This window comes from Malus domestica, chromosome 14 (genome assembly GCF_042453785.1).
Source record: "Malus domestica chromosome 14, GDT2T_hap1".
NCBI classification, from domain to species: Eukaryota; Viridiplantae; Streptophyta; class Magnoliopsida; order Rosales; family Rosaceae; genus Malus; species Malus domestica.
In genome coordinates, this window is record NC_091674.1 from 25,024,886 (window position 1) to 25,051,748 (window position 26,863).

At 38.5% G+C, this 26,863-nt stretch overlaps 5 protein-coding genes across 8 annotated transcripts; 3 read left to right on the top strand and 2 right to left on the bottom strand.

Moving 5' to 3' along the window:
- Positions 1 to 2,077: 2,077 nt before the first annotated feature.
- Positions 2,078 to 8,139, top strand: LOC114821015 (uncharacterized). The gene is made up of 13 exons (XM_029092627.2): positions 2,078 to 2,390; positions 2,614 to 2,642; positions 2,762 to 2,864; positions 3,132 to 3,303; positions 3,459 to 3,644; positions 3,855 to 4,009; positions 4,172 to 4,448; positions 4,796 to 5,010; positions 5,230 to 5,328; positions 5,412 to 5,941; positions 6,073 to 6,839; positions 7,085 to 7,283; positions 7,812 to 8,139. Exons 1-13 carry the CDS (start codon positions 2,222 to 2,224, stop codon positions 7,974 to 7,976), a joined length of 3,066 nt encoding a protein of 1,021 aa, XP_028948460.2. The 5' UTR covers positions 2,078 to 2,221; the 3' UTR covers positions 7,977 to 8,139.
- Positions 8,140 to 8,891: 752 nt separating this feature from the next.
- On the top strand, positions 8,892 to 12,885 carry LOC103408418 (elongator complex protein 3). The gene is made up of 9 exons (XM_029092609.2): positions 8,892 to 9,474; positions 9,702 to 9,771; positions 9,885 to 10,057; positions 10,202 to 10,376; positions 11,301 to 11,467; positions 11,638 to 11,857; positions 11,972 to 12,076; positions 12,313 to 12,465; positions 12,607 to 12,885. Exons 1-9 carry the CDS (start codon positions 9,002 to 9,004, stop codon positions 12,763 to 12,765), a joined length of 1,695 nt encoding a protein of 564 aa, XP_028948442.1. The 5' UTR covers positions 8,892 to 9,001; the 3' UTR covers positions 12,766 to 12,885.
- Positions 12,886 to 14,188: 1,303 nt separating this feature from the next.
- Positions 14,189 to 16,413, top strand: LOC103428767 (uncharacterized). The gene is made up of 2 exons (XM_008376107.4): positions 14,189 to 15,200; positions 15,285 to 16,413. Exons 1-2 carry the CDS (start codon positions 14,410 to 14,412, stop codon positions 15,907 to 15,909), a joined length of 1,416 nt encoding a protein of 471 aa, XP_008374329.3. The 5' UTR covers positions 14,189 to 14,409; the 3' UTR covers positions 15,910 to 16,413.
- On the bottom strand, positions 16,360 to 19,801 carry LOC103437623 (uncharacterized). 3 transcript variants are annotated; one of them, XM_029092422.2, is made up of 10 exons: positions 19,584 to 19,801; positions 19,017 to 19,042; positions 18,774 to 18,852; positions 18,474 to 18,683; positions 17,654 to 17,776; positions 17,504 to 17,561; positions 17,297 to 17,370; positions 17,023 to 17,111; positions 16,870 to 16,945; positions 16,360 to 16,752 (listed from the first exon to the last, which is right to left on the bottom strand). In XM_029092422.2, exons 1-9 carry the CDS (start codon positions 19,671 to 19,673, stop codon positions 16,876 to 16,878), a joined length of 819 nt encoding a protein of 272 aa, XP_028948255.2. In that variant the 5' UTR covers positions 19,674 to 19,801; the 3' UTR covers positions 16,360 to 16,752; positions 16,870 to 16,875. The 3 variants fall into 3 exon arrangements, with proteins under 3 accessions (XP_028948255.2, XP_028948254.2, XP_008374330.3); XM_029092421.2 differs by having other exon boundaries at positions 16,840 to 16,945; positions 19,584 to 19,799; XM_008376108.4 differs by having other exon boundaries at positions 16,360 to 16,945; positions 19,584 to 19,800.
- A 900-nt stretch (positions 19,802 to 20,701) lies between these two features.
- Positions 20,702 to 26,652, bottom strand: LOC103424834 (uncharacterized). Of its 2 annotated transcripts, XM_070811889.1 has the most exons (20): positions 26,517 to 26,652; positions 25,811 to 25,897; positions 25,618 to 25,686; positions 25,370 to 25,502; positions 25,221 to 25,267; positions 25,032 to 25,112; positions 24,752 to 24,813; positions 24,461 to 24,503; positions 24,276 to 24,356; positions 24,075 to 24,191; positions 23,623 to 23,728; positions 23,437 to 23,500; positions 23,114 to 23,156; positions 22,650 to 22,961; positions 22,386 to 22,547; positions 22,078 to 22,206; positions 21,514 to 21,660; positions 21,300 to 21,386; positions 21,032 to 21,100; positions 20,702 to 20,920 (listed from the first exon to the last, which is right to left on the bottom strand). In XM_070811889.1, exons 1-17 carry the CDS (start codon positions 26,646 to 26,648, stop codon positions 21,526 to 21,528), a joined length of 1,803 nt encoding a protein of 600 aa, XP_070667990.1. In that variant the 5' UTR covers positions 26,649 to 26,652; the 3' UTR covers positions 20,702 to 20,920; positions 21,032 to 21,100; positions 21,300 to 21,386; positions 21,514 to 21,525. The 2 variants fall into 2 exon arrangements, with proteins under 2 accessions (XP_070667990.1, XP_028948256.2); XM_029092423.2 differs by lacking the exon at positions 22,650 to 22,961.
- Positions 26,653 to 26,863: the final 211 nt, after the last annotated feature.

Consider the following 26,863-nt stretch of genomic DNA (forward strand, 5'->3'; position numbering starts at 1 on the left):
AATCCCAACTCGATGTGTCTATCTCCCGACTCCGGCAGTAGAAGATTCCATTTTCAAAACCAGATCCAACCTCAAAATTAGAACTTGAATCCCAGAAAACCCAAAAAAAATCTGTAGTGGGATGAATTTGAAATTTTCAATTACACATGCACCCAGAAAACCCAAACCAGATCCAACCCCCATCTCCTACCTTTGAGCCAATCACACATGCAGTGGGATATATAATAATTTTAGTTAATTGACCAAAAAACCAAAGGGGTTCTAGTTAAACCTTAATAAACCCGAGCTGAAGCATAGAAATAGTGGTTCCAGTTTAACCTCTTTTCCTCGCTTCCCTATTCTCTTTTCTCTTCCATGGCGACTGTAGTGCTACTAGTATCCGAGCCCACCCGAAAGCAACCCCGGCCGGGTCGGGGCGGATTCAAAGCCCATGAACTATCCGAAGAAAAGGCCCGAGTGTAACGCCCCAGCTCCAAAATATTTATTTTCGGGAAATAATTCTAATGATAGGCCCAATTCAATTCTCTTGTTTGATTTATTATCAGTACACTTTATTCTTTAATTAAATTTTTTTTCCTAACTACTCACATAAGTATCCCCCAAACTTACTTAGCAAAACGTACGTTTATATTTTGACTTTAACACCAATACCTTCATATACACTCTATTTCCCAAGAAGAGATCAAACTCAATTGTCCAATTACCATAATTACATAATTTCCTGCTTAAATTTATTAAACGTTCACACAATTTATAACTAGAATTTATATATACAAAACATAAGATTTCCTTTTATAATAAAATTCCAAACTCCTTACTTAGTTCAATTTCTCAATCAAAGCTTTGTCTCGTTTATTTAATCTCACTTATTGTGTGGCTGCATCTAACATCTCATTAGACTGCTTACGTACCCTAAACCGGGATCAAACCATTCACATTTCCAAAATTCAAACCAAATCCAAATATATTCATTTAATCCAACATATACCACAATCGTATTAATATTCAAACCACATCAGTTAGGTCTCAATAGCATAATTAGAATAACAAAATTCGCATAAAAACACAATGTCGGCTCCCTGACCGTGCGCTGCCGCAGCCACCTTCGCACCCAGCTCGCCGGAGAATTCAACTATTTCTAAAAATTCTAAAAAATCATAGAAATGAAGATCTCAAAGAGTAGAGCAAACTTTATATCTGTGGACAAGTCCAATTTGGCCTGGAAAAGCTCCAATTTGCCTCGAACCCGCCGGAAACCCTATAAATGGGTGGCCTCAAAACCTCACCTTCGGTGCTCCGCCGCCTCTACCATTGTTTGGTTTTTGTTCCAGACCTCAAGGGGAGTCTAATGGTGGTGGAGATGGATGTAGTTTGCTTCAGATTTAGTTGATTCGAACACACACCCGTCGCACCCCATCGTGCGGTTTCTCCTGATTTAAAGTCCAAATCCCTATATTTTTGGGATGTAATAGAAAGAGGGAAGGTTGTGGAGGGGTTTCCAAGTGGTTGTTTGATGTAATATGATCCTCCGTTTCTCTTTTCTCTCCTTTCTCCTCCCGGTTCTCTCTCTCCCTGGTCACCCTCCCCCTCCCCCCCCCATTCCTTCTTCCTTTTTCTCCTTTTCTATCATTTCCTTACCAAAATGTCTCTAACTTTAAACGTTAATAACTTCTTCGTTATAACTCCGTTTCACAAACGGTTTGCCCCCACGCGTTCGTGAGATCAAGCTCTATTCAAAAATTAAACTTGTGACCTTGAAAGGTCTACACATTTTAAATAAATAATTTCCAAACTTCCAACTTCGTAGCTAGTTTAATTTAAAACTAAACTAAATTAAATTATTATAAATTCTCAAAAAATCATATAAAATCTCAAGAATACAAATACGTAATTTAAAACAATTTAGGAGGTTTGGTTTAACATTTCTCTAAAATCTAATTATTTTCAAGTGAAAAAGATAAAAGAAAATAAAAAATTCATTGGATGATCATTTTTACCAAACTTCCCCCCCCCCATTAAATTGCTAATATTAAAAGAAAAAAAAAGTTTAAATAAAAACTAAAAAGATTAAAACAAAGTTAACAAACGCAGCCGTGAAGTCTCGAACCGTCTCTTCCGAAACTGATTATTTCTGCCGCCGAAAAGCAGACTCGCTGCGTATCGGCCAACAAAATTTCGGCCGCGAAAAGCTTCAGATTGTTGTAGAGAGCAACAAACAAACATGGAGAAGAAAGGTCCGAAAACACGAAGCGAAGTAGAAGAGAAACTTCTTGAGAAAGTAGGAGAAGCAATCGCAACCGTGAAGAAGGCGAAGCACGTAGACCAAGTCATCTGCGCACTTCACTCCCTCGCCGTTCTTCTCTTCCCTCTCGACGCCTCTCTTCTCTCAGGTAACTTTTCAGCTTCTGCGTTTCACCCGAAAAGTCTCGATTTTCCGAGTTCCTGAACTGGCTGTTTGGTTTCCGAGAAAATTCCAAAACCGAAAGTTTGCAAATTTGTTCACTTCTTGTGTCGTTTGATTGAAAATGAAACAAAAGAAATGTTTTACGAGCTGACTGTATTGAAAATGAAACAAAAGAAATGTTTTACGAGCTGACTGTTTTGGAATTTCAGGTGCTATTGACGAGCAATACAGAGAGCAGGTGAGCTATTGGCTGATGTGAAATTTGAAATTTTGAAATTTCACGAATTTTTATCGAAATTTATTTGTTGCAGCGAGTTTTCTTAGATATTTGAGCTTCTGTGATTGTGTTGTGTGCAGATAATTAGTTCCGAGGCTCCTTCTGCAGCTGAGAGAAGAGAGTGGTGGCAGGCATTCTACGGAGGAGCTGCATTTTCGACATTTGCTCGGTTTCTGTTAATTGGTACTTTTCTTAGCTCTAAAATTCGAGTTTTGGGAAGAGAAATATATGTAAGTCAGTCAAATCACCAACACTCTAGGCGTGTAGAGAAGGGCGTTGAATCAAATGGAGGTTTATAAAACGTAAAGATTATAATTTATAGCTGATTTTCGTGGAGATTCTTGAGGAAAATTTGGCATCTCTTTCATTGGTTTTGGCTCACCCATTTTTTTTACTGTTGATGCTTTTGTGCATTCCTTTACATATGATTTGTTTTGGTGTTGTGTGCAGATTTTGCTTCCAACTGGCTAGCTTGTTTCCCCTTATCAGCACGTAAACATGTGTATGATGTTTTCTTTGTTCATGGACTTGCCACCGAGGTAGTTCAGACCCTGGTCCCTTGTTTGCAGAAGAGTGGAGGTGATGATCTTGATGTTAAGGCCATTCACTCTAATACTGAAAGGTACGGAATAAGGGCATGTTACTGTCTGGTGGTTAGTTGAAAACAATAAAGGGTTCAGTCATTCCACTATCTATCGTGTGGATTTAGGATAGATATCTGAAATATCATTCTTTACTAACACTTAACCTCTCGGACTTTTTTCTACCATTACACAGATTACTCATACTCTGCTTGCTTGAAAATAATGGGGTGCTCCAGGTGGCTAGAGAATTCGGTGGTTCTTGCCAATCTGAAGATTATATAAATGAAAATCTTAAGCCAGCTGTATCTAGAGTGGCACAGATTGTTGCATCCATACCTGACAAAGCACAATTGAGAGCTCCAACATCTCTTTCTTCACAGTATCCTTTTATCTCTTGTGCTGGATAATTGTACCAAATACTTGTGTATACTTAGAAAAAGTGTATTCCATGATAATGGTTATAGTTTAAATTTTCTATTTTGATTATTTTAACATAGTGCAGTTAGAAATATGATAGCTCTACTTATTTGCAGATCAAAATTTTTCCGTTACTGCCAATTTTTTGTTTATCTTGACATAAGTACTATAGTTTGTTCTTCAAGCAAGTTACAGTTCAGCTTCTTTCTCTAGCAGAAGAGAGGAATACAAATCTATTAGATGGAGCGTTTCTTAAAAGTGACATGAATGGGACATTACTATTTGCTGGGGAAACATTTTCTCGTATATGTCGACGTGGATCTGTAGGTAACTATTATAATTTTAAGCATCACAGTGGAGAAACGGTTTGTGCAAGAATTGCATTTATTCTCTGGTCAGTAGAGCATGACAATTGATATGCAAGAGTATTCTGGTAAGATGTCGATGGATTTGTAATCAAAGTGTTCTTCTTTTTTGAGTTTTTCACAGATGTACTTTTAAGCGAGATAATCCCCCGGATTCTTGGTCACGTACGGAGCTTATTATCATCAAATATAGAGCCAGTTGTCTCAGATGTTTTTGAATCAAACCCAGAATCCCAATTTTGGCTGAATGTGATACAAGCAATGAGCGATTCATATGCTGTAGAAAGAATGTCTGAGCAACTTTTGCATCAGCTTGCATCTGAAAGTGTCAGTGATGTTGAAGCCTACTGGATTCTTTGGCTATTATTTCATCGGGTTTCTCAATACCAGATATCAGTGAGGTCAGTGAATATATTTCCTTTCCTTCACCCTCTTCTCCCTGGTTTTATCTGAAGTCGAAATTGATTTAGCAGAATTGGTTTTTTGCCATCAATCTTGACTTTTTTTTTGGGTAGTAATTTCTGAAATATTGGATCCAAGCATGTGATTACTGTTATGTCTTTTATTACATCATCAGATAGGCATATAGTAGAAAAAGTTCATGTCAGTAAGGTTTCTGAGCGAATGAAACTCACTTCGTTGAAGCTCTATTATCTATGGGAAAGAATGCATTGTTTTGCTACTAGTTCATTTTGCAGTATTGTTTTGTGTTATACAAGGATTTAATTTCAGATTTCCTGTTTATTAGGTCAATGTTTTCTGACAAATTTTTACTCTGGAAAGTATTTCCTGTTTGCTGCCTGCGATGGATCCTTCAGTTTGCTATTCTTGAACGCCCACCTGATAGTAATTCACTCGCTAAAGGTCACAATACCCGAAATTTCTTGGACACATTGCAGCATCTGGTAGCAGTATGGTCAAAAAAGGAGTTTGTGCAATCAGCCCCAATGGAGCAGCAAACTTGTATCCTTCATGTTTTTATCCGGCATCTGATATTAGTCTGCAATAACTCCTGATGATTTTTACGTCTGGCCTTTACATTGGGAAACCTTGTAGACACTACAAGCCTACAACATAAATATGAAATCCCTGCAACTTATACCTGTAACTTTTCTATAGAAACTACCATTGTTTTATTATACTTATTTTGGAATTTGTTGTCCCTTAATATTGCAATATTAGATGTATCTGCAGCTGTAGGCCTTTCCCTGGAGAAGATGTCTAAAGAGGAACTAGACGAGACTAAGGATGTGATGCACTCAATTCTCAAAGGAGTGAGCTGTAAATTCTTCACCGTTGTCTCTATCAGTATACTGTCTTGCAAAGTTAGCGATCATTATATATCTTATATTCTTTGCTGGCAGGTAGGCTGGAAAGCCCAAATCATTTAGTTCGGAAAATGGCCAGCAGTGTTGCTCTAGTGTTCTCCAAGGTGATTGACCCCAACAATCCTCTATACCTTGATGATAGCTGCACTGAGGACACTGTCAACTGGGAATTTGGGTTGTCTACCCCTGAGAAAGTGACTTCAGGAACCTCAAGTTGCATACAACAGGGTATAGACAATCCTGAAGCATCTACTACCTCAGTGCTGGAAAAGGACTTAACCCGTAAAGCCAATGATGGTATATCAAGTAATGGGAAGAGTAAAAATAGGAAATCATATGAACCGAAGTTGGTTGACCCAGACGAGATCATCGATCCAGTTACACTAAATTATGAGTCGGGCTCTGATGACAATGAAAATGACGATGCTAGTGAGAGTTCTGATGTTTCAAGTGAGTCATCTTTACAGCCATATGATTTGTCAGATGATGACACAGATTTGAAAAGAAAATTTTCACAGTTGGTTGATGTAGTTGCAGCACTTCGGAAATCCGATGATGCTGATGGGGTAAGTAAACCAAGTTCGTAGGTTTAAAATTTAGTCAGATGATCTTCTTACAATAATCAGTAGTAAGTTACCCAAGTGGGATGAATATTATCCCTGGCTCCTTGATCATTAATTTTACTTTCATATTGCAGGTGGAGAATGCTCTTAATGTTGCTGAAAAACTTGTCCGAGCATCACCTGATGAGCTTAAGCACGTAGCGAGTGATCTTGTGAGAACTCTTGTACAGGTTCGTTGTTCTGACTTGGCTGTAGAAGGTGAGGAAGATTCAGCTGAAGACAAGAGACAAAGAGCATTGGTTGCTTTGCTCGTGACATGTCCATTGGAATCTCTGGAGACATTAAACAAACTACTGTATTCTCCTAGTATAGATGTCAGTCAACGCATAATGATACTTGATGTCATGACGGAGGCTGCTCAGGAGCTTGCTCATACCAAAATTATGAAGCCTAAACAGGCTAAGGCACTCATATCAACCACGTCAGAGACCCAGGCTTGGTTCTTGCCTAGTGACATAGGGCCTGCTGGAGCTGGTCCCTGGAAAGAGATTTCAGAATCAAAATCTTTACTGAATTGGACAAATCGTTATGAGAGGGAACTTCCTTCAAAACCTGGTCAGATTAAGAGAGGAAAGACACGCCAGAGGAGCCTAAAATCAGCAGATTGGCAAGAAGCCCAAATAGAATGGTCCCATAATAAATTTCCAGTGTATGCAGCAGCGTTTATGCTCCCTGCCATGCAGGGCTTTGATAAGAAAAGGCAGGGTGTTGACTTGCTTGATAGAGACTTTCTCGTCCTGGGGAAACTCATATATATGCTTGGAGTTTGTATGAAATGTGCAGCCATGCATCCAGAAGCATCTGTACTCGCTGCCCCTCTTCTAGATATGCTAAGATCCAGGTACTGAACAGAGAACAAAAACAGCAAACAACATTTCAAAATGTTACCAGACCCTTTATGTTGACCTTGAGGCGCATACCTTATGTCTGCAAACATATTTAAAACGGTCTTTTGACTTGGCTGCAAAAAAATTCTGAGAATAAAATGATGATTAGGTTATGGTTTTCTAACAGCACATTTCTCATTGAACTTATGCATTCAACCGTATTTTATGTCACTAAAACTGTGGTTTTAACTACATGCAGGGAGATATGTCATCACAAGGAAGCTTATGTTAGAAAAGCTGCCCTTTTTGCAGCTTCGTGCGTACTGCTATCACTTCATCCCTCTTATGTAGCAACCTCTTTGGTTGAAGGAAATGTTGAAATTTCTAGCGGGCTTGAATGGGTGCGCACATGGGCCCTTCATGTAGCTGAATCTGACAGTGATAGAGAGTGCTACACGGTAAGCAACTAATCCTTGAACTGCCCAAGGGTTTGCAAATCATGCAGTCCTGTTATCTTCATCTCTGTTGGCATGTTATACTCACTAATTTTGAACGTGCACACGACCATACATGCATTGGAGAAGGTTTGGGGGGCAAGATTATAAGTTTTTGAACCCCTCCACTCCAAATTGGAGATGGTCGAAGGACATCGTGATTTTTATCAAAAACCATTTCTTGAACTTTATACTCTTACTTTGATTGAGGAGGGTGCATTTGCTGATGTCATATTTCTTAAATTGCGTAAGTTTTGAAATGGAGCAACGGTATTCATCCCCCTATCACAGCTACCATCACATGCTGTTCATCCGATGTGTGGTTTTGAATTGGTGTATGCATGAACGTTCTGCCCCCCCCCACGCCCGAAACCTTTCTCCATGCATTGCCAGCTCTCTTATCTTCGTTGATTGTTTCTAATTGCGACAACGTCCATTGAATTTACCTGTGTCCCCATGACTTGTTGCTCACATGCTTTTTTCGTGTTGTAGATGGCTATGGCATGCCTGCAACTCCACGCTGAGATGGCCCTCCAAGCTTCCCGAGCACTAGAGTCAGCGGAAAGTACATCCATGGCGAAGAAGAATATCGGGCTACCTTCCAGTCTATCCAAGGGGACAATTATCATCCCCCACTCCAATGTCATCAAATACTAAAGCTTATTGGTTTTATCAACCAAAATGATCGAAATTATGTCGGCCTTCTGTTTGTACAGTTCACGCCGCTGGTTAATATCACTGTTTTTCTTCTCTTTCGAAATTGTCGATTTGTACTTTCTCCTCAGAAACTAGCAATGAAGATTTACTTCTCAAGTTTGAATCCCCCTCTCTTTTGAGCATTATTCTATTTTGAAAGAGGCAAATACGACAAACAACAGATTTTTTATAAATTTTTACTATTATTAAGGGAGGAGAGAGTTCGAAACTATTACAATAATTTAGGGGGACGACAAAGTTTTGAGTCTGAACGTATGGGTAGAAACCCAAAAATCTTATGCATTAAGATATTGGACCGCATGCACACAAATAACATATTCTACAAAAGGATATAACGAGTTAAAAGAAACACATTTATCAAATAAAATCTTAATACATATGGATATGTATGTGGTAGCTTTGCCCTGATGAATATGGTCTCCCGAGATTGAAACCCTATGTCTTAATCTAGCTTATAGAGCGTTTGTAATAAAAAGAAGGGCTAACTCCATTTTACACTTGGAAGTTTGGGTGTGTTCTTCAATTTACACTCTAAACTTTTCATAAATTATTTTTAAAGTTTCAATTTGTACACCTATAATTAATGAAAAGAAACAGTTGCTTCCAAGTGATGAAATATCTCTGTAAGTCTTCTCAGCCTCCGAAATGAGTAGATAACCGTGACTTGCCACTAGTTATTCTCCTTAAAAAAAAAAACAAAAAAAAAACGCATTCCTCTTCTAGGAATACATTTTAATAAAAAATAAAAAAAATCTATCCCTACAAATTACTGTTTCATTGTTATAATAAGATGTGTTTGGATATTTACTTGGAGTCTGTTTAAATGACCAAAAAACCAAAAAGGTTTGATAAAAAGAAAAAACCAAAAAGGTTCTAGTTAAACCTTAATAAACCCGAGCTTAAGCGTAGAAACGGCGGTTCCAGTTTAACCTCTTTTCCTCGCTTCCCTCTTTCCGCTCTCTCCCATGGCGACTGCAGTGCTACCAGTATCCGAGAGAAAGCAACCCCGGCCGGGTCGGGGTGGATTCGAAGCCCATGGACTATCCGAAGAAGAGGCCCGGGTCCGAGCCATAGCCGAAATCGTCAGCTCCATGGTCGACCTCTCCCGGAAAGGCCAAAACGTCGACCTAAACGCCCTCAAGACCACCGCGTGCCGCAAGTACGGCCTCGCACGTGCGCCGAAGCTGGTCGAAATGATCGCGGCTCTGCCCGAGTCCGACCGCGAGGCTCTTCTCCCCAAGCTCCGGGCCAAGCCGGTCCGAACCGCCTCGGGCATCGCCGTCGTGGCCGTGATGTCGAAGCCTCATCGGTGCCCCCACATCGCCACCACCGGGAATATTTGCGTGTACTGCCCCGGTGGTCCCGATTCGGACTTCGAGTACAGCACTCAGTCTTACACTGGATACGAGCCTACCAGCATGCGCGCAATTCGGGCCAGGTATGGCTTTCTTTAGTTCGTTGACGCATTTTATCGAACAGTTGATAGGCAATTCAAGTTTTATGTTATTAATTGATTCGTTTCGTAGTTTAAATTTTTCGGCTTGATTGATGTTTCACCATGAAAGTGAAAGCTTTGTAATTAAGAGATTATTTGAAGGAGTTGGTGTTTAAAATCGGATTAGTGAAGTTAATTTGGTTGTTAAACTTTTGGTTTTGTGTGTTTAGATACAACCCATATGTCCAGGCTAGAAGCAGGATAGATCAGCTGAAGAGATTGGGTCACAGTGTAGACAAGGTTCGGACTGTTTCTTAGAGCTTAAAGAATTTATTTTCGGCTGCGCAGATTGCCGTGATAGAGAAATATGCATATGTGTCGGGTTCTCACTCGTAATGGATTTGTGTTTTCAGGTTGAGTTCATCCTAATGGGTGGTACGTTCATGTCTTTGCCAGCGGATTACCGTGATTACTTTATTCGGAATCTGCACGACGCGTTATCAGGACACACTTCCGCCAATGTTGAAGAGGCGGTTGCCTACTCTGAGCATGGTGCTACTAAATGTATTGGAATGACCATTGAAACGTGAGTCTTATTATTGAAGCCGTTAATTTCTCATTCTTGTATTTAACTTGGTTGACTGTTATTTTTTAACTTCCCATCTATTGATCAATTGATCGGGCCAGTCCAGAAAGTCAACAGAGGTGATTGTAACTTTTTGCCTTGCAGGAGGCCAGATTATTGCCTTGGACCTCACTTGAGACAAATGCTTTCTTATGGTTGTACAAGACTAGAGATTGGTGTGCAGAGTACGTATGAGGATGTGGCTCGTGATACCAATAGAGGTCATACTGTTGCTGCAGTGGCTGATTGCTTTTGCTTGGCAAAGGATGCTGGTTTCAAGGTCAGCCTAGTTCCCTATCTTAAAACTCACTTACCTTCATTGGGGAAAAATTGCATTTTGGACCTTTCTGTACCAATAGAAGATTAATCTGTCATTATACGTCAGCTTGGAGATATTTTTCAAATTATGTTATGCTCTTGCGAGAATATTTTATCAAAACCTAGTTGGTTTTGATGCTACCATTAATTCTCTCTAAGTTCAAGAAGAGGCGTGTGTTTGTACAGCCATAGTACTATGAATTGCAATATGTACAGTCTTGAGGACTATCTATTTACAATATGCATTTATTGTTGAGAATATCACGTTTAAGAATGGGAAAAATAGAATAAATTCCGGAAATCGAAAACAAATAACCAAGATAAATAACACCAAGAATTTATGTGGTTCGGCAATATGTGCCTACGTCCACGGGATAGCAACAACAATCTTTCACTATATCAATAATGAGTACAACCAATAATCTTGCCAAATCTCTATAACTAGGACTTGACAAAAAAACCTGAAAGAACAAGAACAAGAAATACACTATCTCTTTTCTTTTCTCTCGCACACACAATATTCTCTCACTCTAATCTCTTGAGTGGTATACAATTTATTGTTTTGCTCCCCTCTTAAAACTAGTACAATAGCCCCTTTATATAGACATAATAAAGGTCTTCTTCAATAATGACTATTAATCCTAATTGGAAACTAGTTATAAAACCTACTCCAATTGAGAAATTAATTCCAATTGGGTAAACAACTCCAATTGGGAAAACAATTCCAATTGGGAAAACAATTTAATCCTCTAAGACTATTAATTCCCAATAGACTTAGGACGACTTATCATGGGCTGGAAAAAACCCAACATTTATGCTGTGTATTCTAGTCGTTCAGGTTGATTTAATTTTGTTTTCACACTAATAATTTTATGCATTTCTCTAGGTGGTTGCACACATGATGCCTGATCTTCCAAATGTAGGAGTAGAGAGAGACATGGAGAGTTTTCGGGAGTTTTTTGAGAGCCCCTCGTTCCGAGCAGATGGGCTTAAAATTTATCCAACACTTGTAATCCGTGGAACTGGACTTTATGAGCTTTGGAAAACTGGCAGGTATGATTTTATTATGAATTTTATACAAAACTTATTACAAGGAATTCAGATATAGAGCATTATGAAATCTATTACGTGTCTTACTAAACGGTGCAACACTTATTCGAAAATACTGATTGCATTTAGGTTTGTGTTTGGAAAGTAATTGCAGTTTCCTTTCTTCTTTTCAGGTATAGAAATTACCCACCTGAGCAACTTGTGGACATTGTAGCAAGGATCCTAGCTATGGTGCCCCCTTGGACACGTGTTTACAGAGTTCAGCGAGACATTCCAATGCCTCTTGTTACTTCTGGGGTTGAGAAAGGAAATCTTCGGGAGTTAGCTTTGGCTCGGATGGAAGACTTGGGCTTGAAGTGCCGTGATGTTCGAACACGAGAGGCTGGAATTCAGGTATGCCGGTAGTCATTCTTGTTTGAATATGCTTTATACTAATGAGGCTTCAAATTTGACCTTCCACCCCTACCCCTAGAATGAAACTATACTGAACATTCTTGATGGTTCTAGGACATACATCACAAAATTAGGCCGGACCAAGTGGAGCTTGTTCGTCGTGATTATACGGCAAATGAAGGATGGGAAACATTTCTTTCATATGAAGATACTCGCCAGGTATTCCTTCTATAAATACCTGAAGATGATGATTGTAACATTGAGTAGAATATCTAATTTAATTTTCGCTTCAGCATATATAGATGAACTGAGGATCTCACTTTCCAAAACTTCCTTGTTTCTCGGATTTGCATAGTGATTTGTGCACAGAATCTTATGGCTTGAGTTTTACCCGGTGGGCAGGTTGTCTATACTGACGCTTTAACATGATTTTGTTTGATTCTTATTGTAAATAGGACATTCTTGTCGGGTTACTGCGTTTAAGAAAGTGTGGCCGCAATACTACTTGTCCCGAACTCATGGGGAAGTGCTCTATTGTTCGTGAACTCCATGTTTATGGAACTGCTGTTCCAGTTCATGGGCGGGATTCTGACAAGCTGCAACACCAGGTAATGTAGCTCGTACATCAACTGTTTTATGTTACCGTAAATGTTGAGATGAATATATTGGGGTTAATCTGCCTCATCAAACTTCATAAATCATAGGAGTATTCTGTCTAACATGTTCCATTCCCCAATTGATTCAAACAGGGTTATGGTACCCTTTTGATGGAGGAGGCCGAGCGGATTGCTAGCAGGGAGCATAGGTCGAAAAAGATTGCTGTCATTTCTGGAGTAGGAACTCGTCATTACTATAGGAAATTAGGCTACGAACTCGAAGGACCTTACATGGTGAAACATCTTGTGTGACGAGATAAAAAAAACTAGTTTCGTACAGTTTTGTAACTCGATCCTAAACAAGTTGTAACTTCCATTGCATAACCAGTTTGTATGTTTTGAGCTTCCAATACACAATTTGTTTGCTATTTACTCTCATTGTGGTCATCGCTTTAATTCCATTCTTTTCACTTTGGTCCTCCCAATTTTTAGATTGTTTTCAATTTCATCCACCCACTCACCTTGCTGGCTCACGTCTTTTCGTACATTGTCCGTTTTGGTCGACATTGGAGGAAATGAGTTACATGGAATGGAATGAGTTACCATTATGCAGCGTTTTGGTTTAATAATATATGGGTGGGGATGTTGGCGATGATTTTATTTTATGTAAGTTGTTCTCCAATTTGAAACCCAAAATAGTAACTCAGATGTAAGACGGGGCCAACATGGGGCAAGATATTCACAAAATGGATAAAATGAGACACATTTTTGAAGTTGTAACTAAACTCTTCAAATTGATATCTAATCCTTATATGTATCTATCTTTAATCTATAATATCATCGATATATAGTTGGTATTAAATTTTTCTACGATATATAGTTGGTATTAAATTTTTCTAAGTCGATATCTAATCGTTGCCTGTATCAATCTTTAATATGTTATGTCATCGATATATCGTTGATATTAAAATTTTATCTGTTGATTCAATTTGATTTCTAATCATTTTACACAATGTTTTGAGCTTCCATTTCACGATTTGTTTGCTATTTACTCTCATTGTGGTCAACTCTTTAATTCCATTATTTTCACTTTGGTCCTCCCAATTTTTAGATTGTTATCATTTTCATCCATTCACTCACCCGGCTGGCTCACGTCTTTTCGTACATTTTGTCTGTTTTGGTCGACTTTTGAGCAAATGAGTTGCATGGAATGAGTTACCATTATGCGGAATTAGATCCTCTTCTCAGCTCGGGCTAAGAAGCCTACTGATTAGATCGTTAAATTTTGATCTAACGACTACAATTATTATAATTTTTAGGAAGATGCTCTATTTATAACCATTGGATTAAAATCTAACGATCCTTGTGTGTTGGTTAGGAGGCTCTTGAGCCCAAAATAAGGAGAGGATCCAATTCCACCATTATGCAGCGTTTTGGTTTAGTAGTATACGGGTTGGGATGTGTTGGCGATGATTTTATTTTATGTAAGTTATTCTCCTATTTGAAACCCAAAATGATCAACCTAGATGTAGAACGGCCAACATGGGGCAAGATATTCACAAAACGGGTAAAATGAGACACATTTTTGAAGTTGTAACTAAACTCTTCAAATTGATATATAATCCTTATATGTATCTATCTTTAATCTGTTATGTCATCGATATATCGTTGGTATTAAATTTTTCCAAGTCGATATCTTATCGTTGCCTGTATCAATCTTTGATCTGTTATGTGACCAATATATGGTTGATATTAAATTTTTATCTGTTGATGCAATTTGATTTCTAATCATTTTACACAATGTCGCGATAATATTTTAACAACGATAAAACGTCGTCGTTCACGTGTTTGATATAGACCAGTAAACCGGCAAAGCCATTGCCAATTTCGCAATAACGGGCAGAAAGCTATTTGCTCGCGCTCCTCGCTTTATTATCCCGGCTAGGCGGCTCCATTATGCTTAAATCAAGCTTCGCTCCCATTTTCTCAACCTTTCCCGCCAAACGCCTATCGCCGCCGAAGCCACCGCCGGGCACTATCTTCACCTGCTTCGCACACACTGCGCCAACTGTTCGACAAAATGCCTCAACCAAAACCCCCGCCACCATTCTCCCGCTTCCCACTTCCGCCTACATCCACCTCCCTTTCTGCCGGAAGCGCTGCCACTACTGCGACTTCACAATCGTTGCCCTCGGCTCTGCTTCCACCCAAACGGACGATGACCCGCGAATGACGAACTACGTCCAGTTACTCTGCCGAGAAATCAACGCCACCAAAGCCGAAAACAGGACCAACCCGCCTCTGGAGACGGTGTTTTTTGGCGGCGGCACGCCGTCTCTTGTGCCGCCAAAGCTCGTTAATTCCGTTTTGGAGACGTTGAGGTTGAAATTCGGGTTGAGTTCGGAGGCTGAGGTGTCAATGGAGATGGACCCGGGGACTTTCGATGCGAAGAAGATGAGGGGAATGATGGAGCTGGGTGTGAATAGGGTGTCATTGGGAGTTCAGGCGTTTCAGGAAGAGTTGTTGAAAGCTTGTGGGAGAGCTCATGGTCTTAGGGAAGTCTACGAGGCTATGGAGATTGTTGGGGAATGTGGGGTTGAGAATTGGAGCGTGGATCTTATCTCTTCTCTGCCTCACCAGACCCCGGAAATGTGGGAGGAGAGCTTGAGGCTGACGGTTGAGGCTCGTCCGACCCATGTTTCGGTTTATGATTTGCAAGTCGAACAAGGCACGAAATTCGGGTTGTTGTAAGTAATGGTACAAGTGATGAATTATGTGGTTTGAGTTTCGGAATGAATTTGGTTTTGAAGTTGGAATCTTTTTGCTTGCAGGTACACACCAGGGGAGTTCCCGTTGCCTTCGGAAACACGGTCAGCTGAGTTTTATAAGATGGCGTCTAGGATGCTTTCGGATGCGGGTTACAACCACTACGAAATTAGCAGTTACTGCAAGAGCGGATATCACTGCAGACACAATCTCACTTATTGGAAGAACAAACCTTTCTATGCGTTTGGCCTCGGCTCTGCTAGCTATGTCGATGGTGTGAGGTTTTCGAGACCAAAGAGGATGAAAGAGTACACAGTTTATGTGGAGAATTTGGAAAATGGATTGGTGGATCACTGCGAAAGTAATCGTACTGCACAGGATATGGCCACGGATGTTGTTATGCTCTCTCTTAGAACTTCAAGAGGTCTGGATTTGAAGTCTTTCGGAGAAGCATATGGTAGCTCTCTCGTTCTTACTCTTTGCAAGGCCTATAAACCTTATGTTGAAAGTGGGCATGTGGTTTTCTTGGATGAACAGAGAAGGGCCCTCACTGCAGATGAATTCGACGCCTTGCAAGTGAACAAGGACGAGACTGAAAGAAGTCCTGCCTACATTCGGCTTAGTGATCCAGACGGTTTCCTTTTGTCGAATGAATTGATATCGCTTGCATTTGCAGTTGTAGCTCCATAAGCCAAGTGCAATTCCATGCACCTGCAGCATCTGGTGGTAGAGTGAAACACACACACCCAAGTAGCAGTTTCATGACATCATCCGAAGCTGAAGGTTTCGTATTTTCTTTAGTGTAGCGTCGGAAGAGACAATTAAACTCTTGCACCTTCCGTTGTCATGGTCGAGGAGAAAATGGTACGGCAGAGAATTGTGGCCGGTACATGCGTCGTTCAAATGATAAGCGACCAGCTGAGCATGTTGATCCACGCACTAATCATTTTCAGGGTGAACCAAGAAACCACGCATAAGTTCCCGGCATTGGGGAGGCATCGCGGAGCAGAATACGATGAGGTTGATTAAACATGAGTAGTAGAAGTTCATCACTCATCAAGGAGATGATTCTATAAGGAAGATTAGATCATTTAAAGGCGGCTCGTCGTAACATTTGTAATAAAAGATCATTCGCAAAGAGAAGCGAAGTACTTGTTCTCTTATAAATTAAGAAAATCTTTGTTTGTTAGAAAATCAATGTTACACGGACCTTCCTACACAGAGGCCGAATGACAAATTTGACGATGAATTACAACAAACTTTCGACGATAAATAACACAGGTTTATCGAAGAAATACGTTGTTTGCACCTGATTCTGCTTCCATCATCCACCAGAGCCTTTGATTAACGGAATGATACGTCACGTCTGAAGCAAGTTCGAAGATGATGGTCTAGAATTTGGCGTTCTTGCACCATTTGTGTGCAACTTACTCCTCTGTGTGACGTATAGCATGCAGATCTATACGCAAATATGTTGAATCGCACGTTTGCGCCTGAAATCCTTGGTCTGTTCATTGCAACAGCTTCAAGTGCCTGAACTTAAATATATGAAACATATAAAGTTAGAAATTGGAGTCGCATTTTGTGATTTACTTACACATTTTTCATGGTAGTACAAACCGTCTAAAATGAACTTTGTATATAGAATGCCAGCTACTACGAGGGTTTTGTTTTCTGCCCAACTCTCGAGATGCGCCTAAGCTCTTGGGTTCCTTTCCTCATCTCACTGCAAATTGCAAACAAATTAGGAAAATCTTGCAATGAATCCAAATGCGAATTCCAAGTGTCCGAAAAAAGTGATACCTTTGGTGCAAATAAACTATCAGATAGAAAATAGGGAGAAGCATCAAAGTCAGTATGGAGATAGCCATGTAGAATACACTTGAATGCTTCTGCAAAAACAAAACGATGTGACAACATATTTCTTCGTGAAATCTTCGAAGAAAGAAAAATACGATATCAAAAATCACAGACAATCATGGCAAAACTGCAATGGAAAATAAGTCCGGAGATTGAAACTACGGCACAATTCATCCTTTATAGTGAAATCTACTGCGATAGGAGACTGAAACCTTACCTTTCCTCCTCTAGGAAAAAGTTTCCGTTTCCCCAAGCAAGTATGAGCGTGACAAAATTGGTGCAAGAAAAACTCTACCAATATATCAAAATGTAAATCTGAATTAGTACTAACACGAACGACACCAAGAAAAGAGGTAAAATTAAGGCAGTCGAATAACATTAGAGCAGAAGTGGTAGAGCTTTGGTTGAAAACAAAGAAAAATACCATTAAGACGGCGTGCTGAAGGACTTTGGTTGATTGGAAAACAGCTATTGGCAAGACCCTGCAATATAAAAGGGAAAAGGGAAAAAATATTTAAACAAGGTAACGTATAAGATTGAAAGAATATGAACAATGATAGTGCGTTAAAGCAACCTCACATAGGTGGTGATTCCTTGCAACAGCAGCAGGATTGCATTTGGTTTTGCTTGACTTGGTATTCAAAACAGCATCACAATGCAAAGCTCCGCATAAATCAGCTAAGCACTTGCTTCCACTCTGCATTCATGAATTTTTTTTCAAACTGAGCAAAACGAACCATCTAGAGGAAACAAAAACCATACATTCGATTGAAGATATAATAGAAAAGACAGAAATCGAATAAGTTTATAATCATGTCTTGATGTATTCTGCAAGTTATATAGACCACATGGCAAGTTATGCTTGAAGCAGAGGCAGAATAGTTTTTCGGACTTTGAAACAACTACAGATGCTAACTGCCCTTGCCAGGATTACCAAAGAACAAGATACAGACCTTATGAAAGGAAAGATTATCACCTAGACGTTTCTTTATCGGCGTTAAACGATGCCATCTTGTAAAGCGGTTTAAGCCATGTAATTCTTCTTCGTCAATTTTTAAGAAATAATTTCCTGATCTAATTTATTGAATCACGCTACAAGCCTACAACTAAAATAACACCTTTAAAGACGCGTAATTATTTTTTGGAAAGCAGGGGTTATGAAACCCCAGACCAACAGGAAACTGATAAACATGGACTAGATGCAAATGCTTTTAAAAGAAAAGTTCTTTCATTTGCAGATAAAATTGATTAGAGATAACTTGGGTTTATAAATCAGAAGAACTAAATATAAATATAACAGAGAGGGGCAGCTGAAAATGAAATTCATCTTTCACTTATTGACCAAGTGTTCACAAGTCCTAACATATTAAAGCACGGAAACACAGTCAACATACTATATTCAGAAGATTGTAGTGTCTATTGTCAAAATGTTGATCAAGAAACATTTCAGCACGGAAGCTGTTCTTACAGTATCCGCACTGCCATTCGTTTATATCCAACTGAACCTTGTGCTCTTCCTGATCTCTAAATAGATCATTGTCGTGATGAAGTCGACAGTTACTTGGAATCTCATAGTGTTCTTGTTTCACAAATGGCATCAAATACTACAAAACACAAATCAGAACTGGCTTTGAGTACACTATTACGATATACGCATGGTAATTTTGTAAAAACACTCAATGTTTTGTCAATACCTTCTCGATAATTTGCCATGCTGCCCTACTTCTTTCTCTGGAACAATGCACTTCATGAGCATGCTCTTGTTCAAGAGTTCTAATATAAAGAAACACGTATTAAGCATATAACACCAGCCCAAAGAAAGAAACACCATATTCCAAGTTGCATAATTGACCATACAACTTCGAGCTTGTAACAATATAACCAATGGACGTTGTCAAAATAATCTAAACGATTAAAGGAGCCGTCAGCCGTATTACCTTAAAGATTCAGATTTTTCAAAATCCTGGGTCAAAAAATGCAGAAAATAACATTAGCTAGGAAGGACTACAGAGCAAAATACATTACTAAATTCCCAGAAGAAGCAAATTTGAGTCTCTTTAAACTATTCTAATCCACAAGGGTGGGGTTCAAACTTAGTGCCGGCCCGAGCACACTGCCTTGACCAACTGGCCTAAGACGTTCTAAAACTTGAATAAAAGGTAATTCAAGTTAGGGTGAAGCTCTAAAGCCTCTTTTGATCGAACCCTTTGCTTTTTTCTGTTGAATGGGGTTCAAACCATGGAAATTTCGAACCTTTTTATCTAAACAAAAACACAATTGGTGTATTTTGCTACTTTCTGTAAAGTCCTCTCTAGCAGAAACCAAAATTTGATCGGATAAAAATCATTACTTTATAAAACCCATAATCCAATATAGAAAATCGAAGCTACCCAGCAAAACCCAACATCTAAACAGGTAAAAAGCTGGATCATATGCATATATACATACACACACACACACACATATATATATATATATATATATATATATATATATTGAAGTACCTGGTTTGCCTGCGTAAGGGAGGAGACTTGGAGTGTTTGTTGAAGGTATAACAAGAAAAGGATTGAAACAAACAGGTTGATTTTCTTCATCTCTATCAGAAATGGACCAGTTTGATGAGCTTTTCTGGGCAAAGCTGTATACTGGGAAAAGCTTCGGGAGTGCAGCTGAATGACAATACGGGTATGTTTGTTTGTTGGAGGTCGAAGCTCCGGGTTTTCCTTATTCCGGTCAAGAATAACCTGCTATCCAAGGATATTGGGTCGTATTTTCATTTTTTGATGAATATTATAAGGATTTTTCTTTTTTAATTTCGGTTTCACATAAGTTTTTCTCCTTTGAGTAGCTCGTTTTCTTTATCGTAAACTAATACATAATTGATTTTGTAATTGACTCTTTCATTATTTACCGCTCAATTTTGATTCAAATAGTTGACCCAAAATCCAAATAAAAAGAAAATGTTACAAGAGATAAACTTAAAGAAAAAAAGTTCAAGCGAAGCACATGATGACCTAGTTAGACTATGTTGGTTGACACAAACCGTCTTCGTTGTACCATCATGTACCTCACCAATTTGTCGTCTGGATCAATCGATATGCAGTCAGCACCAGCAAAACACAAAGTCATAAAACAAGCACCAACAAACATACAAGGGCCATAAAACAAAACCACAAATGCAGATAAGTCCCGAATGAAGGACACCATTTGTTTGACTATTCGCCAATTTAGATTCATAGCAGTTTTGTATATTTGAAATAGGGAGTTTAAGGAAACACTCCTGGAATTGTTTACTTTTAACGTTAAGCATATTTTTAGCCTAAAAAATCACTTATAGTACTATTCACTTGCACCTTTATTTTGTCATTTTGGTTAAAAGCTAAAGTTACGGGTCGTAAATCGGAGAATTCATGAATAAAGGAGAATAACTTGTGTACATATATTAAACTAGTGTACCTCTTCCATAGAGCCTTGCATGCAAATTGCAATGCATTCAAGAATATTGAGAGCAAGAAATGTGATTCTTTTAACTTCTCTGCTGTTGCTTTTTTCGGAAGCACTTTGAGCATGGTCATGAAATTGAAGGATATAAAAAAGCAAAAAATGAAATGTGGTGAAAAAATGAGGCAAAACCACAAACTTACATAAAATTTATGTGAAAAACAGTAATTACGGTAATTCTCGTCTCGATCAAAATTTTACAACTATCTTGAAATACACTCAATGTAGCAGTACTGTGTAAACCGTAGCGAACAGCTTATCTTTTCTTCTTGCCTCTTTTTTTGGTACGAGTTTCCGGTTCTTGCTCCACAGCCTTCTGTTCTGCCTCTAATATGGCCAACTGCATCACACACAGAAGAATAAGAATATGAAACAAAAGAAGGAAACTTAATCCGTTTGGTTTCAGGAAGAAGCCTTGTATAAACCTTGAGTCGCAAAACCAAAATGTTACCTCATCGAGAATTGGTTTAAGCTCTCTGTATCGCGCTTCAGCAAGATCAAAACCATCCTTGCGGAGCTCCTGCAATGCCAAGGACACACCATGCACATAACATGCACAAGAAAACAAATATCAGAACAGCAGGATTAGGAAGTTTCTTTTCCTCCATATGCAGCCTATAGTTGCTTCTTTGTTTCAACGTTCACTATCTACTCATTTGGTCCTTGATAACTATTAATTTAAGGGTTTTTTCTCTTTTGAGGAAAAGGAAGAAACAGACCTTTCCAGTGTGTTGAGTATGTTCGTGTGCCGCCATTTGCCAGTACATATTTGTACGTTTGTAGAATTCTCTCAAAGTTTCACCAGGCTTCACACAAGACATATTACAATATTAGCTGAAGTGATGTGATGAAGAAAATGCACAAAACAACCAACTTAAGCTTTCACAGACAGTGTAAAGAATGGCTCAAAACTTTGAATAGCGAATAAAGTACCGTTGGGGTTCTTTATGAATCTGAAAGTCCAAGACTGGCTCTGATCTGCTCAATTCTGGCCCGTTTCTCTTTCCTACGGAGACTCTTTCCCTCACCCTTGATTAAAGCAACAGCATCCCCCATCTGAATCGATCCATCTTTCCCACTCTGCACACACGTAAAAGCGAAGACTAAGCTCAATATTTTCCTTCTTAGAAAGCAACAGTGCAACAGTCTTCATGCAAAATAAGGAAAATTCAAGGCAGATGGCAAAAGAAATCCTTGTCACGAATCAGCTCAACCAAAAATATATAAAGGATCAAAATAAAATCTTGTAATTGGACTCATAATTTTACTAGATTTTTACTAGTAATTAACATGGATGCATGCAGCACTAAATTAAGAATCCTTCGTTTCAAAATTGAGTTAGCTGTAGAGAGAAGTGAAAAAATAAATAGCTGACTGAATAACAAAGGGAGATCATTCAAAACTTCATGTAAAAGGTCATGAAATGGTATTGTTACTGTTATCTTAACCACAAAATCAGGATGTATTTAATTATTAAAAATGGAGTACGTAAAGAACCTCTTCATCATTATCATCATCAGTCTCATCACTGTTACTATCTTCATCACCTTCATCTTCACTATCATCATCGTCATCTTCATCCTCATCTTCATCCTCGGAAGCCTCCACCCATTCAGTTTCTGTTGCCTGGGTAAAGGGAAAAGCAGACTTCAGGCTTAAAATGATGAAATTCAACAAAAGAAAAGATACCGAGCTGTTCCAGCTTATTTATAAAACAAAGCCTACAACAGTAATAGCTATGTCTAGTGATGCAAAGAGAACGAGATGATACAAGCAATTATCTGAAGAGACAATCGGTTACAAACCGGTATGATGCACTTCCACTCATCAAGTTTGCTAAGATTTAGAGAATACAAATCATTGAGTGTAATTTCTCGATCTTTAACCTCCATCATTCCCCCGTAAACATATAATGTATCTCTTCCAACAACCATGCAAGAATTGATACGTCCACAGGGCTTCACTACCTAACAAATTAACCAAATCCATGAATCAAATGGATGAATCTAAAATGTTTGAGAAAAGATAAACAAAAAAATAAAAACATAAACATATTCAGCATAGAAAACCTCTGGCAAATCATAATCTTGTGTATCCATATTAGCAGTAGATTCATGTATCTTTCCATCAGATTTGTCTTGTGTATCCATATTAGCAGTAGATTCATGTATCTTTCCATCAGATTTGTCAGCTAACCGATCATTACCAACAGTAATGGTTTTAGCCATTTGATGCGATATACCGTCAACTTTGCGTTCGAAGTCATCTGCTGCTTCATCATTCTCAGAGTTCACATCTTTTTCATTCGTAGCACATTCCTCTGGTTCAATTGAGTATATCTTATCATCATTTTTACGCTTTCGTCCAGAACTCTTTTTAGGCTGCAAAAATGAACACAAGGGAAGCTATATGTTACTAAAACAATGGGATCTAAAATGAATTGCTTCTTAATAAAGTGTGAAAGTTCAATGAGCAAAAACATCTATACAACATTGAAATCAGTACATATTCTAGTTATGAATGGTTATAACACCTTATCTTTTGTTGACTTCGCCTTCTGTAGCTCTAATGGGTACCTATACAAAAAAAATTGTACTTATCAAATGGGAAGGAACTATTGCACATTTAAAGTTCATTGCCATAACAAAACCTCATTAATTGCTCATCAGAAAATTGGGAAAGAAACAATAAATAAAATGGGTCAGGAGGAAACTACTATTTATCACACTAGAGTGCAGCAAAATGCTAATTGATCTTTCAAAATAAAAATAAAAAACAAATTACTTGCAGCTGATTGTACAATAATCTCAAACTGTAAAATTGAAAAATAAAATTAAAAACTGAGGTGGAGCTTACCACCGATGGTTGTCTAATTGGAAGCCATACAGTTCGTCCAAGAACAAGCTCATCATTACATCACCTGCTTGCATCCGGAAATTAGAAAGGAAAATAAATCCACCTACCCTCCAAGGGCCAGTTGTAGCTTCAAGCCAGGACTGTATTGCCTAACGAAATAAGATAGGTAGAACACAAAAAGCTAACCTCCAACTTCCATGTCAACCACACCTCCAAAGAGCATAGCTCGCTTCTTATGAACACACATAGAAAACCCAGCACGAGGTCCAGGAGGCATCCCACTTTTCTTCACCTATAATATGTGTTTCAGTTATTAAAAAGATCTCAAACCACAAGCTGATAAATGTAAGTTGCTACTCATCATCAAATATGCATGAAACGAAAATATAAATACAGTAATCAGTATACAAAAAGCTTCAGAATGATAACACAACCACGGCATAGCATCTACGATGTAGTAAAACCTTCATACCTGTTAATCTATTCAAAAGTAGTATAACAGGTCCATTTTGCACAGAAAAATATTCAATATCTGAGTATAGCAGGGGAAGTAAAACTTGAGGTCGGACAATCATGTCTTGTTCAATTTATTGATAAATACACAGTAGTAAAAGAAAATAGTGGCGTGAAGTAAGAACCTTGTTCCATTCCCAAGTCCTAGGATCAAGGGCCCACAAGTCTGAATGAACAATTCCTTTCTCGGAGCCAGTTTTATCAGATGAAACTTCTTTGGAATAGCCACCATATAAGAAAATCTGTCATGTCAAAAAGGGACCACAAGGTCAAATTTTTGAGCAAGTCAAGACATGATATACATGAAACCATTCTAAATCACTCACTTCATCTTGGTACACAAAAAACTGAAAACCACTTCGGGCGCTTGGCCACAAGGAACCAGGCCTAGGAGTTATTTCTTGCCACTGAAATGCAACATTGTAAAAGCATTAGTTAAACATATATGTACATATATAAACGCGCACAAATTTATAATAGTAGATTAACACAACAGAGACAAGATCTCTCCCTTGAACTGATCCAGGTCAAATACAAAGAGATCATTGTGATACCTGCACAACAAATTATTATGTTCAGCTCCACATTAGCACCACACTCCGATTGTCAGCAACAATAAATCTGGTTTGGATAGTTAATATGTAAAGAAAACTTCTGAAAGAACAGAGATGCAATAAAACCAACTTAGCAACTAAATTCCATATAGTGATTTGCATCTGAGCTCGCCATAGAAAATCAACACAAAATAATGAGGTAAATAACTATGAAACTTTCAAAATGTTTATAAAATTCCATTAACAACCTCACTTCTCTAAGCGTGTCATAGAAGCCTCCAAAAACAATAATCTTGTGCTTGTACAGTACCTGTATCATGACCAAAAGTATAGATGTTTATAAAAAAATCTCTTTAAAAATATTCAAAAAATTGTATATGAAAGTAAGATTGGACTAATCTTTTCTTGTTAGTGTCTCAGTGCGCACACACGCACACACATAAAGGTACATGGAAATTAGACAGTTAAACTCCATAGCCCATTCTAATTAATTAATGAGAACACCAATCTAAAGAAACCTGAATTTACCATCCGATGACCTGAGCGTGGACTTGGACTCCCCTTTAGATGTTCCCATTGATTTGTTTTGAGGTCCAACATCCAAAAGTCCTATAGCAGGAAAAAAAAAGGTAACATTATGATAACATAAACTAGGATGATAGGTAGTTTAAACAGTGAAAGCCGATTTTACAAAACTATATTTTAAACAGGTTTCACCTTGTAGTGATGGAACCTCTCTTGGTTTGGGGAAGTAAACTCACCACCTAATGACAAACAAATGCAATCATGTTCATGATGCAAAAGAATTAAAAGTGCAAGTGCAACATGTGTGTTTGTACATATGAATGGAAGTGTTGTCAGTATACCAAAGATGTAGAGATAGTTCTTCCAAGTGACCGCCTGGTGGGCACTACGAGGAGGTGGACTATTGGGGCTCGAAATTAACTTCCAGTCCTGCTTTTCAACATCATACCGGTAAAGATCACCATACACAAATGTCTGCAGCAAAAAAAAATAACAAAAATCAGGTGAAACACTAGGGAAAGAAAAAATCCATTTAGTTCAAAACTTCAAATAAAGCACATAGATTTCTTGAAAAATATCAAAACCTAACCTTATTACCATTATAGAATTCACCCCCATAAAGGATCAACTCTGTCTCTTTCAAGGGATTGATGCTCAGCTACACAATCATCAAGCACAAAAATTTGAGATCAACAAAGGGTAATGCACACATACCTTCCCAAACAAAACTAAGACTAACCCACTCAACAGAAATTTCTAACAAACACAAGCATGGGTCATACTGTGCAATTGGACCGCAGAGAGGGAGCTGGGACATTTTCCTCGACATGAACTTCCTTCTTCTTAGCTTCTTCCTTTTGAATACTTGACTGTAAAAAAATGTATATTAAATGACTTAAAATTGAATCTTTTCTCCATGTCCATATAAAAAGTAAAACTTAATCTGATTAACAACAATGTATGAACTCCAGAAACAACAAAACACTTTCCATACAAAATATTTCTGTCGAAATCAGAACACCATTTTGTTTCTGCACAAAAAACACTCCATAAATGGCTGAACTGATTTCCCACAAAATATAATCTCACACTCTCATCTATCCAAACTTTCCAAGAAAAACCAAATTCAAAAACTTAACTACAAATATCGAAAACCCAATAACCAAATTAGTCTAAAACTCCCAGAAGCTATTTCAGGCTTTTCAGCTGTTCACAAATGATCCATAACACTAAGTAACAAGCACCAAACACACACACACACACACACACACACACACACATATACACATATACATATCTATCCAAATTTTAACTGAAAACCCGAATTCAAAAACTTCAGCTCCGAATATCAAAAACCCAATAACTTAATTGGCTTTAAACTCCCAGAAACTATTTCAGCTGTACTCAGATGACCCATAACTCCAAATAACAAGCACCCAATACACGTACATATACACACATCTACATATATGGAGAGAACGAGATTACCAAAATGGCATCGATGTCATCCTCGGGAGAGAGCTTCTTGGTCTCTCTGCGAGCTCTCTTCTCCTCAGCTTTCGCCGTTTTCTTCTCCGTCTTCTCTTTGCCCTTTCCCGGCTTCTTCGTCTTCTTCCCCATTTCTCGGACCGCAGCCAAAGAGGCGGAAAGCAGCTCTCAGTGTTTCAGTCAACTCACTAGCCACTACAACAAAGCAGGCTCGGAACGAGGGAGAAGACGAAGGAAAGAGGCTTCGTGAACGACACTATGGCCTCGTTTGGCACATCGGCACCGGATAGTACTAATAACCAGAATACGGTGTTTGGTGTCCGTTTGTATTAAATAGCCATCGGATT

What these genes read in the sequence shown, in the direction of transcription:
- LOC114821015 (XM_029092627.2), top strand. Translation starts at nt 2,222, where the DNA reads ATGGAGAAGAAAGGTCCGAAAACACGAAGCGAAGTAGAAGAGAAACTT. An exon ending in CCCAATGGAGCAGCAAACTT is followed by an intron (nt 5,011 to 5,229) that starts GTATCCTTCATG and finishes TTGCAATATTAG; the next exon opens with ATGTATCTGCAGCTGTAGGC. An exon ending in AATCCGATGATGCTGATGGG is followed by an intron (nt 5,942 to 6,072) that starts GTAAGTAAACCA and finishes TTCATATTGCAG; the next exon opens with GTGGAGAATGCTCTTAATGT.
- LOC103408418 (XM_029092609.2), top strand. Translation starts at nt 9,002, where the DNA reads ATGGCGACTGCAGTGCTACCAGTATCCGAGAGAAAGCAACCCCGGCCG. An exon ending in ATGCGCGCAATTCGGGCCAG is followed by an intron (nt 9,475 to 9,701) that starts GTATGGCTTTCT and finishes TTGTGTGTTTAG; the next exon opens with ATACAACCCATATGTCCAGG. An exon ending in GAGCTTTGGAAAACTGGCAG is followed by an intron (nt 11,468 to 11,637) that starts GTATGATTTTAT and finishes TCTTCTTTTCAG; the next exon opens with GTATAGAAATTACCCACCTG.
- LOC103428767 (XM_008376107.4), top strand. Translation starts at nt 14,410, where the DNA reads ATGCTTAAATCAAGCTTCGCTCCCATTTTCTCAACCTTTCCCGCCAAA. An exon ending in GGCACGAAATTCGGGTTGTT is followed by an intron (nt 15,201 to 15,284) that starts GTAAGTAATGGT and finishes TTTTGCTTGCAG; the next exon opens with GTACACACCAGGGGAGTTCC.
- LOC103437623 (XM_029092422.2), bottom strand. Translation starts at nt 19,673, where the DNA reads ATGAAGAAAATCAACCTGTTTGTTTCAATCCTTTTCTTGTTATACCTT. An exon ending in GAAAAATCTGAATCTTTAAG is followed by an intron (nt 18,853 to 19,016) that starts GTAATACGGCTG and finishes TCTTTATATTAG; the next exon opens with AACTCTTGAACAAGAGCATG. An exon ending in CATGGCAAATTATCGAGAAG is followed by an intron (nt 18,684 to 18,773) that starts GTATTGACAAAA and finishes TGTGTTTTGTAG; the next exon opens with TATTTGATGCCATTTGTGAA.
- LOC103424834 (XM_070811889.1), bottom strand. Translation starts at nt 26,648, where the DNA reads ATGGGGAAGAAGACGAAGAAGCCGGGAAAGGGCAAAGAGAAGACGGAG. An exon ending in AATTCTATAATGGTAATAAG is followed by an intron (nt 25,503 to 25,617) that starts GTTAGGTTTTGA and finishes TTTTTGCTGCAG; the next exon opens with ACATTTGTGTATGGTGATCT. An exon ending in AGAGGTTCCATCACTACAAG is followed by an intron (nt 25,113 to 25,220) that starts GTGAAACCTGTT and finishes TTCCTGCTATAG; the next exon opens with GACTTTTGGATGTTGGACCT.